General features: G+C 40.6%; 1 protein-coding gene across 4 annotated transcripts in view; it reads left to right on the forward strand.

Annotated features, from left to right (window-relative positions):
- The window catches only part of LOC126336364 (dehydrogenase/reductase SDR family member 11-like), a 477,124-nt gene that overhangs the window by 371,115 nt on the left and 88,876 nt on the right, over window positions 1-17,133 (forward strand). The window contains exon 1 of one of the 4 annotated variants that reach the window (XM_049999964.1): window positions 11,078-11,647. The exons of the other annotated variants lie outside the window; for them this stretch is intronic. Within the exon in view, the coding sequence (XP_049855921.1) occupies window positions 11,510-11,647 (138 nt within the window). The 5' untranslated portion in view covers window positions 11,078-11,509. Of the gene's footprint in view, window positions 1-11,077; window positions 11,648-17,133 lie in introns of those variants that run through there. 4 annotated transcript variants of the gene reach the window in all.

Consider the following 17,133-nt stretch of genomic DNA (forward strand, 5'->3'; position numbering starts at 1 on the left):
TTACCCTTTTTGCCGTTCGCTATGGATTTGCCGAGTGAAAACAAAACTTCCTTACTTCCCAGTTGCCTCAGAAACATGAACCGTTACCAGAAACTGATTCCTATCTATTTCGTGCGTCTTTTCCGCATGGTCGGTGGCTACAACGCGACTGTGATCAGTATCAACAATTACGTCACCACTGACATTAACATCGCCCCGCACATTACCTACCTTGCACGTCATACTCCCAAACGAACTCGTTTCGTCTGTGTCTGTATCTACATTGCGGTAGGGTGATCACTGAATACAGGCAGTTGCTAATACCTTCTTCTCCACTGTCCGCCTCCTCCATAACTCTTAATCAATACTCTTCTCTTAATTCCACCCTTAACCTACACCTAGTTCTCATCAGATTCTAATTTAATGCAAAAGAAAAAAAGTGTCACTGCTGTAATAATCCAATAAACGACCTGACCAAAACTACAATCAGACGTGTCACACACGAGAAACCCCTCCAGAAATTTCAACGCTGGCACATCGCCAGTAACAACATCAACGCGGACCATCAGGAACAAATATGAAGTTTGTAGAGATGCTGGAAGAGAAATGTATGGCTTAAATTAATTGCGCAAGCAATTTCATATTAATCTTTCTGATTCTATGGTATTTAATAAAATCATTCATGAAAGGCTACTACAAACCTCATCCAAGTGATTCGTAATCAGCTGCGCTACCTACCCTGTATCACCCGACAATTTACGGAAAATTTTTCTACATCTCGAATGCACAGAATTCTTCCTTTTAGTGCAGAAGCTCTGACTGCATAGCAGAGGATCCGTATTGATTTAACCCTGAAAGGCTGAGTCAGTTAATGAAAGATGGCAACCGTTTGGGACATGTCTTCTAGCAGTCGCAATGACATGCATCATTTGGAACTTCCGACTGCGAGATCACTCGCCATGAAATCGGATGTGGTAATGAAAATTGTCTCGCGACGGAATAACGTGAGAAGAGGCTGGCCCTGACAATGAGTCGTGCGTGCTGGTTCTTTAAAAAAACATTATTAATCCCAATAAAAACGAGATTCATCTATAAACTGAAACAAAATATTGGTCCAATTTGACCCTGATTTCTTATAAGCCCTCTGTGACAAATACACAATACGAATTTTCTGACAAAATGACATCGAGAGGAATAATACACAGAGAAAATAAAACAAGTAATTCTTGGAGATAATGCACTCCGTCGTCAGGCCACGAGTGGCCTACCGGAACCATCCGACCGCCGTGTCATCCTTAGTGGAGGATGCGGATAGGAGGGGCGTGGGGTCAGCACACCGATCTCCCGGTCGTTATCATGGTATTCTTGACCAAAGCCGCTGTTATTCGGTCCAGTAGCTCCTCAATTGGCATCAAGAGGCTGAGTGCACCCCGAAAAATGGCAACAGCGCATGGCGGCCTGAATGGTCACCCATCCAAGTGCCGACCACGCCCGGCAACGCTTAACTTCGGTGATGTCACGGAAACCGATGTATCCACTGCGGCAAGGCAGTAGCCGTTAGATATTCTGTACATGAAAAAACTTGCCTATCCCCCTTGGAGCAAGAATTGAAATAGAAAACGATGTACGTTCACGCTTGGTGATAACGACTTTGCTAAAAATGGTAACTGCACGTAAGTGGCACAATAAATGGTGTCCGACGGATCTGTCGTTCTGGTTCGTCATATATCGGATTTGTCCGAACGCTTCATGTCGGCTTCCCCGTTTTTTCATTTCTGCCAACACCAGCGACCTAACAGTTGTAGTGTCAATATTGCGTGGTGAAGCTAAAAGTTGCAGCTTCTGTTGTTAGCGCCAATCGCCGAGTACGCCAGCATTTCCCCTCACACGTCTGTGCGCACGTCAAAGACAGGCTTGTCATCATTTTCAGCAACTGCTTATGAAGAATGGCATGTGAAAAAAAAGCACACTAGCTCCGTAAAAATTTTGTTTTTAACGTAACTGGTGTGCTATTTCATCACATCAGGATACTTGTGATTCCATTCAAACCGCCACCCCCTCGGAGAAATCTCACTTCTCCTTTTGTACCACATATACGTTCTCACACAGTCATAGAAGAGATTCAACGTTACGAAAGCCAAAAAAGTGGTAAGACTCCTCCACACAGTGAAAGCAACGTTATCTTCTACTACAATTTAAAAAGATCACCTCAAATATGTACCGAAAAATGTGAAAAAAATAGTGCAAAATAAAAATATCGGCACGCCATATTGCCATATAGATATCTACACTACTGGCCATTAAAATTGCTACACCACGAAAACGACGTGCTACAGACCCTAAATTTAATCGACAGCAAGAAGATGCTGTGACATGCAAATGATTAGCTTTTCAGAGCATTCCCACAAGATTGGCGCCAGTGGCGACACCTACAACATGCTGACATGAGGAAAGTTTCCAACCGATTTCTCATACACAAGCAGCAGTTGACCGGAGTTGCCTGGTAAAACGTTGTTGTGATGCCTCGTGTAAGGAGGAGAAATGCGTGCCATCACGTTTCCGACTTTGATAAAGGTCGGATTGTAGCCTACCGCGATTGCGGTTTCTCGTATCGCGACATTGCTGCTCGCTTTGGTCGAGATCCAATGACTGTTAGCAGAATATGGAACCGGTAGGTTCAGGAGGGTAATACGGAATGCCGTGCTGGATCCCAAAGGCCTCGTATTACTAGCAGTCGAGATAACAGGCATCTTATTCGCATGGCTGTAACGGATCGCGCAGCCACGTTTCGATCCCTGCGTCAACAGATGGGGACGTTAACAAGACAACAAGCCATCTGCACGAACAGTTCGACGACGTTTGCAGCAGCATGGACTATAAGCTCGGAGACCATGGCTGCGGTTACCCTTGACGCTGCATCACAGTCAGTAGGCCCTGCGATGGTGTACTCGACGGCGAAACTGGGTGCACGATTGACAAAACGTCATTTTTTCGAATGAATCCGATTTCTGTTTACAGCATCATGATGGTCGCATCCGTGTTTGGCGACATCGCGGTGATCGCACATTGGAAGCGTCTATTCGTCATCACTATACGGGCGTATCAACCAGCCTGATGGTATGGAGTGCCTTTGGTTACACGTCCCGGTCACCTGTTGTTCATATTGAAGGCAGTTTGAATAGATGTGCTACGACCCGTGGCTGTACCCTTCATTCGATCCCTGCGAAATCCCACATTTCAGCAGTATAATGGACGATCGCATGTTGCAGGTCCTGTACGGGCCTTTCTGCATACAGAAAATGTTCGACTGCTGCCCTGGCCACCACATCCTCCAGATCTCTCACCAATTGAAAACGTCTGGTCAATGGTGGCCGAGCAACTGGATCGTCACAATACACCGGTCAGTACTCTTGATGAACTGTGGTATCGTGTTGAAGCTGCATTGGCAGCTGTACCTGTACACGCCATCCAAGCTCTATCTGACTCAATGTCCAGGCGTATCAAGGGCGTTATTACGGCCAGAGGTGGTTGTTCTGGGTACTGATTTGGTAGGATCTATGCACCCAAATTGCGTGAAAATGTAATCACATGTCAGTTCTAGTATAATGTATTTGTGCAATGAATACCCGTTTATCATCTGCATTTCTTCTTGGTGTAGCAAATTTAGTGACCAGTTGTGTATGTATCGATATATAGTCCGAAAAGATGTATCATACTTTTATCGATAATCCTATGAAGAAATTGGTATTTCAATATATCGATAATGTGTTTGCACTCTACTTCACAAACGTAATTATTGCAGTCAGTCCGTGGTTCATCCATGTCTGTAATTCTTAGAAAGCGGCCTGTTATTTCCCACTCTCAGATAAAGTTTTAGGAGCAGCTAATATTCCTTCCTGCGCTTTCTACAATATGAGAGGACGCTTACCCTGTGAGGAGAATACGCTCGGGTGGTGACACCTCACCTCTTCAAACGGAGAAAAGGAACTCAAAAATGAATTCAGTTATTTCTTTGCTCACAAAAAAGACTTTTTTTCTGCGAATGGTACCCCACTCTACACTTTCTAGGAAGGCAACCGACCACAGCAAACTGTATAGACCACTTGCAAAAATTGGCAGTATTCTGTATAGGGACAAGGTTTCCTCATGGCTGAATATACCGACGTTTTAAGGTGTATTCGATGGACACTCATATTGTGCAGATCACCGTATCCAGAGCAGGCTACTGCATCTATTGCCAGTCGGTATCTGCCTAAAACAAAACGTTTCGCTACACATGCCCTACACATAGCCCACTGGCCTTTGGCGGCACTTCTCTTAGAAACGGGACTGACCCACTAGCCTACTAGCCTGTAGTCACCGAACCATCCCTGTCCCCTCCCGAGCTCATTATGCGACCCACACATACAGCCACTGAAAAATTTCACCCGAATTGCTTACCCTCTGTGGAAAGAATAATAAAACGGGACGTTATGGCTTAATCGTTGCTATCGCTGAGGCAGTTCGTAATCAGCACTGACATATTTAATTGGCACAAGAATGCTTCAGATGGGAAAATGAATTAGAAAAATGGAATAAAATGTGATAATTTAGTCCAGAAAAGATTTACGCATTTCAATATCTCCATCCTCTGCCAGGTACTTAAATGTGATTTGCAGAGTATCTATGTAGAACATGTGTAGAGGAAACTGATTTAACGTAATCTTACGCTTCCGCTGCCGTTCTCACTGGCCATAAAATTCTTCAGGCTATTGTTAAAAACCATTCAAATGTCACAAGTGTCCAGCACATGTAACCAGATGTGCTATTGTGTACCGCATTTGTCTCACGTAACAATGGTCTGTGAGCAATATGTATATGAACATGGCGAGATGAATTTAATTTAATTGAAATTATTTTTAACAAAATAGGACTGTCTTGCGATATGAGTCCTACTATCCTCTTTATTATGTCCACACCGAGTGATGTTGTGGGCGAGGGTAGGCATATTCACAGACCATTAATCCATTATGTACAAAAACAAAAATATGCAGCTTAATTATTTGCAAGTTCTTAATACCGTTGTAAACTATTGTTGCAGGTACACGAAATAATTGTGTTGCCAACTGGCCAACCGGTCTAAGTTACAGTGGATCCTACATCCATGTGCAAAATATTTCTCTAACAGATGTGCTGATGCGAGAACAGTATTGCTGTGTTACTATCGTATAACTGGAAATGTTTTATAGAATAAATAGTCCCTTATTAAATAGTATGTCTGTGATTTTATATCTTTTATACCCAACCACAGTTCCTATAAAACAACCTTAGTTATGTACGGGTGTATCAAAAAGAATAGGCCGATTTAAAAAAAATCATAACTATTATGTTATTTGAGATATGTGCATGAAAAACGTGCTGTTGGGAAGACCAAACTCTCGAGTTTCACACGGTTCCCCCTAGGTAGCAGCAGTGTGCACCCACTTCAGTTCTAGTAAAAATGGTATCGGAACAATAGAAAGTGTTTTGTGTTCTATATTTTGCCCAGTGCGGGGCATAAATAATTGTACAGAGTGACTTCTGTACTAGGTTTGGTGTGGATCCTCCTACAGCACAGAGCATTAGACGATGACATGAACAACTCCGAGAAACATGTTGTTTGTGTAAAGGCAAATCGCCGGGCCGCCCCGAGTGTGTCACACAAACGTCGAACGCATCCGCCATAGTTTCACAAGGAGTCCGCAGAAATACGTTCGCCGTGCAGCTCGACAGCTCAACATGCCCCCGATGTCCGTGTGGCGTGCTGCGTCGACGTTTACACATGAAACCATACAAAATTCAGCTACTGATTCAGCCACATCTTTTCAAAAACATGCCTTTTACGCTTATAAAGACGAAATGCATCCACATTTCGTAAAAATTTACTATAACAAGAAACAGGGTCCCTATGTCCTAACTATCACTCACACATTCTTTCTCTTCATTAATCATCATAGTCATTGCCTCACTCTGTTGCAGTACGTATCATAAATCTCGTAACTGCCATCTCATGTTCGTCACCAACTCTCTCCTTATCGTATTACAACATTAATCATATTCGCTGTCTTCGTCTCAATATACACTTCAAATAGCAACTCCCTGCTCTGTTTTCGTCCACTTACTCCCACGTAAACAACAATTCATAGCTTTAACCGTTAATATTACAGTTCAGTAAACACAGCATCACTACCTCACAGTAGATCGCGAAGAACAACTAACATCACTCTTCTTTCCAGACAACGCAGTTACTATCCTAACGTCTGTGTATCTCATCAAAAGTGGTAGAAATTGTTATCATCACTTTGCGTGGCCAAAAATAATTCTCAAGTGAACAACACATTGCTGAAAACCTGTTTATCCTTTCAAATGTTATTTAAAAAATACTGTTAGTGTTCACTTAATTATAAATTATTTATTCTTATTCGGTTTCTAGATGAAATTTCGAACTTCGTAGCAGTTCATTTACTTTACGCATCGTGGCAGCAAATCGCTCGAGTTGTTGCATGATAAATGAAGTTTGTTACTCGACGATAGTCGCACGATCTTTGTCAAAAGTTGCTTGCGACGCGACACGAGTCTCTCTGGCATGTGGTGCAATAGTATTGTTTATCGCTAATTGTTGCTGGACGCTGTAACGCAAGAAATATTTTTGAATAGGTGACATGCAGTTCTATCATCTGGGTACAACTTCAGTATTTAGGCAGTCGTTGATTTCACTGACAATGTATGCAAACCTCCGTAAGAAAGCATTTGACAAAAAGGTAAATAAGGCTACTGAGCGTAGAGAACGTGAGGGAATCTTACTAAGGACTCATTTAAAACCATCAAAGCTACGAAAGAAAAATCGTTAGTGCCAGCGCGTTTACGAAGCCCCGTATATCCATATGTTATGGTCATGAAGCCGCACACAGGAAGTTACTTGCTAGCCGACCCCGTGACTGGAAGGATTAAAGGTCTTTTCCACCATAGTGACTTAAGAAAATTCCACAATGATAACACATGAAATTTACAGGTGTTAGTGGTACGAGGCAATTACAAAGCATCATCAGAGAACAAGGTAAGTCGTCGACGTCAAGTGATAACGCAAGAAAAATGACAAGCCAGCAGTTAATACGTCTGGAGGTCATTAAACAGTGCTGACTGTATGAGGAAAGTTTGTACCGATCTGTTAATTGAATACAGGTAAAGGAAAATCTCGAAGAGAGAGCTTAGTACTAGTTTTAAGTTAGTATATAAGTATATGATGCATGCTCATGTGATAATCAGCCCCCGAGATGTATAAATCAAAGAAGTAGGAGTGATCAGTGCCCTTCTCACAGGTCTTATAATGAAGGGTATTTTTTTTTTTTTTTTGAGAAACTCTCTCGGAGGACAAGTTGTAATCATGTGTAAAACAAAAGGTCATAACTTTTTGTGACTAGAATCAAAGAATAACAGAGGATATCGCAATGAGAGCTACACATTACCTAAAAAAAAGAGTAAATTATAATATACTAGAGGACATGTGTAAGATCCGATGCTTAGAAGTAACGTATGTGGAAAACTTCATTAGGAACAGAGTTTTAAAGTCTATGGCAGATAAGTTATGTTGACGCAAATTCGAAGGTGTAGCAAGTAAAAGAAAAAAAAAAGAAAAAATGAATGAGAGCTTCTTGTAGAAGACTACAGAGTCAAGTAACCAAGTAAATAATTGGTCAAACAAGCACATGCATAAAGGCATCTAAATAAATCAATTATGTTTTCTAAGTGAATGACACGCAAAAAGCAATTGCAGCAGCATAAACGCTCCCATTTAAATGTTTCTTGTTTAGTATGATAATTTTTATAATGTCCAGATTATTTAAATGCTGATTTTTGTGTTCCTTTATAAAATCTTATCCAAAATACCGACCCCTGATAATCCTTCAAAAATCATTTTCCAAGGATCAGCTCGTAATGGTCTACTTGTGCTGTCTGTGCGAAGCAACTCATATGAAAAGCGTGTAGGTTCGCGACAAGATCAGTTAAATTTTGCTTGTTGAAGCCAGACTCAAGCCACTTGTTTGGCATGCAATTGAGTTTGTTGTCTTTGTAACGCGCGATTAGTTAGTCATCGCCCGTATATTTTTAAGCGAATAGTATTCAGCATGAAAAGGAGACAGTCTCTCTGTCTGGAGGCTGTCTTCAATTCAAATAACACCTTATATTTCAAAGAATATCTTACGCGCCATGGCGCAGAATACGAATTGCTCATAAATTGTATCGATCCCGATATTTTGTGTTTATTATTTTTGACACCTGAAGAATTGTAATCTTCTTGTATTACCACAGTCCTGATATATTTTTTGAAGATGGTGAACGTGTATGTGGCGCGGTCCTCAATCACTAATTTGTTATTATACAATATTACTATTGTTCAGTGCTATGTAAGAAATTATGTGTGCATCTAAGATGAAATATCGAAGATAGAACATTAAAACTGTACGGAGCCTATTATTAGCAATACTGACTAAGGTAATTATTTTGGTTATTGTGCTCTCAAATATTGTAGTACCTGATTATTACTTAAAGTATTTCTGTGCTATCCATCTCCTGTTAATGGCAACAGAAATAACGGTGTTTTTATAGTTTTCATACAGCTACCAGGGACCGACTGCATGTCGGCAAACGTCGTAGTTGAGGTAGAAGGCGCATTGAGATTTACCTTGTTTGTGATTTAAATCCAATGTATTTTAACGTGTGGTGTAGCATAGCAAAAAACATTTCCAGCTCTGTCTGGTCCCTTAGGTTTCTCTCTTCGTAGTTGCTATGTCTCATTTCCGATCTTGGTCGAACATGATCATGACACAAATAAATTAAGTGGCAATGGGAACTCTGTTCTTGATCTTGAGAACGCTACGCCTTCTGCAAACGATTTCAGGTGACATACAAACTATCACATACAGTACTTAAGTTTTCTCAAAAGTCTTTGCTCTTTCCGCCAAGAAGTGGTGCAAACCTCACAACAGATTTCTCAATCTCCACAAGAGAATAATAATTTAATCAAAATATAAATAGTTTTTTAAATAAAAACACCACAATGTTTCCTGCACTATGAGTCGTAGAATGATAAATTTTGTAGGTACATTTGGTGGAATACGTGAACAATGTCTGTGAAATGTGCCGCGTTTATAGTCAGAAGTAAAGAAGTACTAAATTAAAACATAATGCCTAATGCGAAAATGAACACCGAAAAAATAATAAACGATGTACTTTTATTCTTTCATCATTATGTGGATGCTGTCAGCGATAAAAATGAAGTTTCTTGTATGTGTTCTCATTCTCGAATACTGAGTGAATAAAATCTGGGTATTCGCGCGTCATAGCCTACAATGTTTTTGTTTTGTTTTGTTTTTTGTTTTTTGTTTTTTTTTATACCCCCAACCTTAACCCTGTGATAGGGAGGTGGTTCTTAACCTCAAAGCGATTATTTACAGACAGTAAGTGATATGTGTGCCAAGTTTGGTTGAAAGCGGTCCAGTGGTTTCGGAGGAAATGTGGAACGTACATACACACATACATACATATCTACATACATCTTTATAACGCGTGTGACTATCTTTGTTTTTCGTAATCCGATTTTAATGAATATAGCCTATCCAGTGCCCCTAGCCATGCTGAAGTTGGGTTAAAACCCCGTAACAATCCGTCAAGTAATCTTGGAGATTAGTTGGTTCAGACTGACATACAACAGAGAAACTTTTAGTAAAAATTTAAAGCAGGGTATCTTTCCCGCCTGATCCGATTTTAATGAAGTAGAGCCAATAAGACGCCCAAACTACTCTCAAGTTACGTGCAATAGCCCCATGAAAATTCGTCCAGTACTTTTGGAGGTTAGCGTGTTCAAAGACAGACAGATCCGACGGTTTTACAGATTTATTATTAGCAGTGACAGAATCATCACAACGGAAAATGTCATTAACAACGAACTGTAAATAAAGTGAAGTGTACAGAGATCAATCGCTATAAGCGCGGTAAACAGATTCTGTTACTTATCAAACAGCTTTATACTATCATACAATGTAAGCTTTCACGGCCGGTATTGTCTTCACTTAAAACTTCCGGGCTGATAGGCCGTGGTCAATGTATAAAACTCTCTCCAGACGTTAATCCGAAAATCCAATTCACCATGGAGACGGAAAGGAATGGGCAATTGAACTTGCTGGATGTGTCTGTGGTTAAACGACGGGACGGAACGTTGGGCCATAAGGTGCATAGAAAGTCCACACATATTGATCGTTATCTACACAAAGAATCAAACCACCACCCTAGACAAAAAAGAGGTGTAATGAAAACTTTGGTAGACAGGGCGTACAAACTTTGTGAAACTGTTTATTTAAAAGATGAGATTGAACATCTACGCTCAACTTTCGTGAAGAATGGCTATTCTAACAAGAATATAGATCGAGCACTTCGCTCTAGTCAGAGAATAAGGAGTAACGACGAACAACAGTGCTCCAAGGGCAAAGTTTTTCTTCCGTCCATTAGTAAGGTCACAGACCGCATTGGGAAAGTTTTAGGCAAGTATGGGGTGGAAACTATTTTCAGAGCCACGAGGAAAATAAAAGAATTTTTAAGGTCGGCAAAAGATGCACGACACCCTTTGGCTACACCGGGGGTATATAAAATTCCTTGTAGTTGTGGACAGGTTTACATCGGTACCACAAAGAAAAGTGTGAACACCCGTCTTGTTGAACATAAGAGGAATTGCCGCCTGGGTCACACGGATAAATCGGCCGCAGCGGAACATGTTTACCAGGAAGGTGATTATGAAATAAAATTCAGCGAGACGAGCGTCATATCAAAAACCTCGCATTATTATACACGCTTGAATAGAGAGGCTATCGAGATTGATAAACATCGTAATAATTTTAACAGGAAAGACGAAGGTGTTAAACTGGATAAAATTTGGATGTCAGCGATGCACCGCAAGAGTGACGATCGATTACTTTCAATCGAGAATGTTGGCGTTACCAGAGACAATCTCATAGCCGACGCCACGTGATCAACAGTGGCGCCCTCTGTACTGCCTATATAATCAGCGCTTCCTCGAGTTCTCTTCGCAGTTCGCCGCTTTACCTCCGACGATGTCTCCCGCAGTCGGAGACGAAACGTCAGGAGAGAGTTTTATACTTCGACCACCGCCTATCAGCCCGGAAGTTTTAAGTGAAGCTTTATACTATCTTTTGCAATCCAAAAAACCGATAATATGTGAAATAATAAGCTCAAGATCCTGACTGAAACTATTGTGGAGCTTCGGCCGACGCAGGAATATCTACGGTGCAAAATCTGTTCATGCTTGTAGGCGAGTGCCTTAAGTTGAGACGGCTGCGCGCAGTTCCCGAGATCCTGACCAGTGGCCTTGAGGCGTGACGTAATACACTCGGAAGGTCAGATCTATAAGAATAAACCGCGGCCACTGGCACGACTTTCCGCAGTGTCTGCGGACTCCAGCTAGCCTCGCAGAAGCGCCAGTAAGCCAGTTGACACAGCGATGGGCATCGAGAAATACAAGGGACGCGTCGCACTGGTTACTGGCGCCAGCGCGGGCATCGGTGCTGCCATAGTGCAGGCGCTGCTGAAGCATGGACTCACCGTCGTGGGAATGGCCAGGAGGGTCGAAAAGATTAAGGTAAGGACTCTTCAGCACTGCAGTATATACGGGATAAAATATCAATTCCATTATCAAGAAAGCGTTTAACACCTACATTCAATCAATTTTTACTAGTCAAGGTGTCTTCGTATCAGTTACTGGTTCTGCTTCAAATCACTGCTGCCCCACCTACGTGCATTATTTTGTGCTAAAAGTAATAGTTTTATTACCTTGTGGTTTCTGTTCGGTACTTCAGCTGTCTTTCCACCTTCTCACAAAGCCCTTAAGTAATAGTTTTATTACCTTATGGTTTCTGTTCGGTACTTCAGTTGTCTTTCCACCTTCTCACAAAGCCCTTAGCATTGGGATTATGTCTTAATTGTGTTGGCTGTGAAGAGAGCTTCTGTAGACTGATTTAAGTTGAAAAATGCCAGGTATAACCAAATTTCTTGATATTTGAAAGAGGACATGCACTACTGAATTAACTCTGTTCGTTTTTACTTCTTGTTAACATCTAATTTACTTCTGGCACGATCTAAATTTACCTGGAGCATTAGAAATAGGAAAAATACTTTTCTTAAGACGGGTCTAAAGTTATCGTAAATGACTTTTACCAGAATTAAAACAGAAAGTTTACTCTAATAGGACATTGTTAGTATACATTTTCACTTTCCCAAACACTCAGTAACTATATATTTAAAATGATACAATGTCTGTTGCGGTGTGTTACTTATTGTGTGTCCAAAATTTTCAAAAAATGGAAAAAGTGGTAGAGTTGTCCCGATTGACTGTGTGTAAAAGAGCCAATTTTTATTAGGTTACTAACGCATGGAATATTTCTTATCCGAATTAAAAACACATATTTTCACGAAACTACTTGGGAAATAGCAATATACGTGTATACATCAAATCTTTAAAGTATTTTAAAGTTGGAGTTAGTAATCTTTATAGACGTAAACACTCTCTTCTCATAATGAAAAAGAACAAATCTCACAAGACAGTGTATTCTGGATAGTGTCTTTTATATAATCAGAATCGTTGCTGATATATTGTTCACATAATGAAAATTAATGTCCCTTACACATTAACCTCCAGCAAGTCTAGCAGAAAGTTTTGTTTTTCTGGTCCTTTTTCCAGGATGACATATTATATCCCCAAGAAGGTAATCTAGCTTTCTTCTGTCTTGCCTCTCCTACTTCAGTAAGATACCTCACAGCAGATTTGATAAGTGATGGCATATGTTTCTCGGTGGTGCAGATTTTTCCCACAGAGTGCCATCATTTCCCTTATATGTTGCTTGAGATATTGCAGCCTCTTACTCAGTATGTGTATTAAGGCAATTCTCTGAAATGTAGTCATCGTCGCTCTCAGGCTCACTATTTATCTCATATGGTTTGCAAAATGTTCTACAAAGAATGTAATGTCTTTATCGTGTTCGAATCTGCAGTTTATTCCTGAAGTTCAGTGGGCACATTAACACATGGGCGTGGTATTTTCTTCTCAGGCAATAAAAAACATACCTTCAATCAACAAAGTAATGCGAGAAACTTGGGGACTTACACATTCTTAAAAGGAGGGACACTTGGTTGAAAATTATGTGGAAAGTCATTGATGTTCAATTTATCTAACAACTGTACCAATATATTAAAACTAAAGCAGGGTATATTTTACCCTACATGTGTGCTTACGGGTAAATCATACCATAACTCAAGGCACTATGTTGAGGCCACTGCTAATTCATAGTAATATTAGCTCTCATTACTCTTGTAGGATTTATTTTTCTTCCATTGATGATCTGTTACGCTAATCAACAAATTAATGCTTTTTTCTGAATCTGGTTTGTAAATTGCGGTAATTGTGTAATTTCGGGGTGTCAAAGTGAGCTCGGTAACTGCGTTCTATCGTACAGACGTCCGGGTTAAAGTGTTCACACTATTCGTCGATTACGGTTCCCAAATTTTCCGGAAAGAAATCAAGGTAGGAATGTAATATGCGAAGCTAGATTTTGCACCTCATGTTCTTGCAGCTCTCGGGCAAGTCATTTGTTACGGAAACATAGTTATCATATATTTCGTTGCCCAAGCAACTGTTCACATTTATTCTGAAAGAGGATCAGCAGCTAATTCGATATTTATGAGTTTGGTATGAAAGGTTCCATCTTAGATCAATTTCCTTGTTTATGGTGCAGTGCTAGAATATTTTGAAAGATTGATTCGGATTCTACATACTTCTACGCACCAAAATACTTATTAATTCGCACATCAGACTCCATATACAAAACGGCTGTTGACTCATGTTATTTACTCATACCTATACCACAAAGGAAGAAACTTTGTACTAACGCCTTCAGCCATTAGGTGTATTAGCAAAATAAAACTAAATGCATCGCCGAACAACCAGAAATATTGTTCCCTGTTAACTTGATCAAACCACAATATATGTAAAACTCAAGGAGGATCGCTAGAACAGTAAACCTACGTCTTCCATATGACGCTTGTCTGGTGACAGAAACACGAGCAGTTAAGTATTGGAGCTCTTCCCAATTGAGAGTAAAGAACTCCAACGACGCCATTTCTTACACTGATCAGTGCCATAATAAAGTGTTACTTTTTGAAGTCACCAGATAACGTTCAATTTTCAGACTTTGTGCAAATTATAAACAGTGTTGTACGAAAGTCACGCAGCAAAAATACTTTAACGTTGGCGATGCATAGTACATTAAACATACCATAGACGCTGCTAATTTGCGTTCCCCACAAATGTCATTCCCGTCAGGTATAGAACTGGCGAGCTACACTTACGACAACCTCTATAATTACGATAGTTACCCTCTGCAAAAAAGATTATGCCCTTTAGCGTCTATATCATCCATTCACTATATGTATATATTGCACAATCACAGCAGTGTTATCCTATAATATGAATCCAGTATTTTCAGTGCGGATGTACAATTACGTATGACCTCCGTTCTTCGCGGATTTGTACTTAAACAAAGATAAATCTTGACTACGAGGGTCGTTCGATAAGCCTAGTAAAAAAGGAAGAAAAATTGTTTGTTTCGAAATCAACTCACCTTACTCCCCGACGTATGATATACACTCGGTTCAGCGATGCTCCAACTTTTTCATCCCAGTAGAAAAACATGTGGCGTCGCAACTAGTGCGAGCGCACAGTTTTCTATCAAATATTTACTGTGAAATGTAGACAGACTGTAAAGTAGCCATCAGATTAGCATATGTGCTGTAGCGGGCAGATTACTGGTGTCCGTTCGTCTGACGTCACGACCATATGGCATGTCTGTACCGTGAGAATGTAAGACCTGTGCGCTAACTAGCCGCGTGTATAACGTGGAACTTTCATCTTTAATAACTTCTAACTGAGGAACCTGAGGAAATTAAAAGTTAATATACTAGTTTCTGTTATGAATAAAAATAAGTCATCCAAATTTGAGCTTTGAAACCTGCATATTTTGGAAATTAGAAAAATCTTACAGAAAACGCAAATTTCTACAATTTTCGAGTCTAAATAAATACCATTATGTATAGATCACCTTCAGTGACCATCCAACTATGAAACAAAATCACCTTCCGTGCTTTTGTATTTATTTTGAGAATTTTACTTTTAGAAATTCACCTATAACTTTGTTAAAACCATAAATGTTTTGAATTTTTGTGAACAGTTATTTTATATGAGTAGGTGAGAGTGAATGAGTGTGCCTGAGTGAATGAAAGAGGGACATTCGCCATTCTTTGCAAGTGTATAAAATCTAGGTTGGAACTCGCAAGTGTTCAGACGATGTAACCGTGGGAACAGAGTCGCCAGTGGTTCCCCATCTTAGTGAATGTCGGATGTCCAAGAGTGTATGGTATTGTACAAGCAGCCAGAACGTTCGCGAGTATTTAAATAATTTCTGGAAATAAAGTAAAGTCTAGTTTTCCTTTCGGTTTGTTAAATTATACAGTAAATTTTGTGTAACAAGAAATCATGACGTAAATGATTCAGAAGTCATGACTGGTGCGTGCTAGATTTTGGCGCGAGGCGCACCCAAAGAGTTAATTCTGATTGGCTGTGTGATGTGTGAGCCAATGAGATGTGAGGACGGTTAGCAGACTAGGAGAGTGAGTCGCGAGTGGATGAGGAGTCGCGAAGGAACTGTGATCGAGAAGAGACATGCTTGATGTGTCCTCGCGAATAATGTGTAAAATGAAGTCATAAAACGGCTTCATCGGTTCGGTACTGTGCGATTTGAGACTGGAAGAGTCCAGTAACGCGTAGTGTGAGTTTGAGCGAGTTGTGACTTTTCGTTCCGCGAAAGACGCGAGTAACTTTAATAATTAAAAGCGTGGCGGTACTTCGTAAACTTTTACTAAGTGCTTATGGCGAGCATTAACGTTAAAAAACGAACTATTATTGAACATCGACTGCAAACGTGTATGTTAGAAAATCGTCTGTGTTGCAGTTAAGTAAATTCCGTAACTTTGAAAGCTAATTCTGGCGGGGTTTGAGTGTGGATAGAATTGTGAACTGAACTTTCTTCAAACGTAGATTAGCGGGCTGATGATCAGGCTTAAAGACAATAAAGAGCTTAAATAGAATTATCAACTTCGCGTTCTCGTTTGAGTAAACAATTACTACCATTCCAATAACTCAATTTATTTAGGAAGATTGCTCATAGATTGTATTTCAGCAAACATGTATCGCGGCCTCCGGTGAGCGGCTATTAAATTGCAGTTTCTTCGACACTGCTTTTCTGCAATTTTTCCAGTAGCTGCTATCAGGAGAGGCGAGTGCAGCAACTACCTAAGAAACGAGGTAGGTGGATTTTCTTTCAGGGAAAGGAAACTGCGCGATAAGAGCCTGACCCGTCGCAAGTGGTGCATCGGCCGGGAAATAAAAATAGTAAATTCCAATGAATTTCAAAAAAAGCGGTAGTGACAATTACCGGACAATACAGAAGTGCTCGCTATGTGTAGGAACTGTGTAGCGTACAAATTGATATCGCCACGTGAATAGGAAGGACAGTGAAAGTGTCCGTGAACTGTAATGTGTTGTACGGAACGGAAGGATTTTTCGGTGACTACGCGCCGATTGGAATAGCAGTCTACGACGGCGTCTGGCAGACGACGAGCTACGGAGACTACGCAGAGGCGACTACAGCAGTGGCAGTTGGCAGCGCTGATTCGAGCGGGGGCCCGGAAACTGGTACAGCATTGCAGTGTATGGTGAACGGACCCGCAGTTTCATCTAGCAGCAACGCAGCACGCCGAAGCACAAAGTTAAGTACAGTGCTTTTGAAAACTTTGTGTGTTTGTGGAGTCAAACTGAGAAAAATGGCTGAGTTTCAACCAAGTGACAAAAAGGCGGAACTAAGTTGTGATAGTGGGATGGAGACAGGGGAAAATGACCCCATGAATTTTAGTTTAGACGTGTCTCAACCCAATTTCAGTAGTAGTTTGACTGATTCATCCTATGTTAATTATAGTTTGGAGTCAGATCCAAATATGTCAGTGCCCAGTGAGTTACAG

Source organism: Schistocerca gregaria, chromosome 2 (assembly GCF_023897955.1).
Source record: "Schistocerca gregaria isolate iqSchGreg1 chromosome 2, iqSchGreg1.2, whole genome shotgun sequence".
Taxonomy (NCBI): Eukaryota; Metazoa; Arthropoda; class Insecta; order Orthoptera; family Acrididae; genus Schistocerca; species Schistocerca gregaria.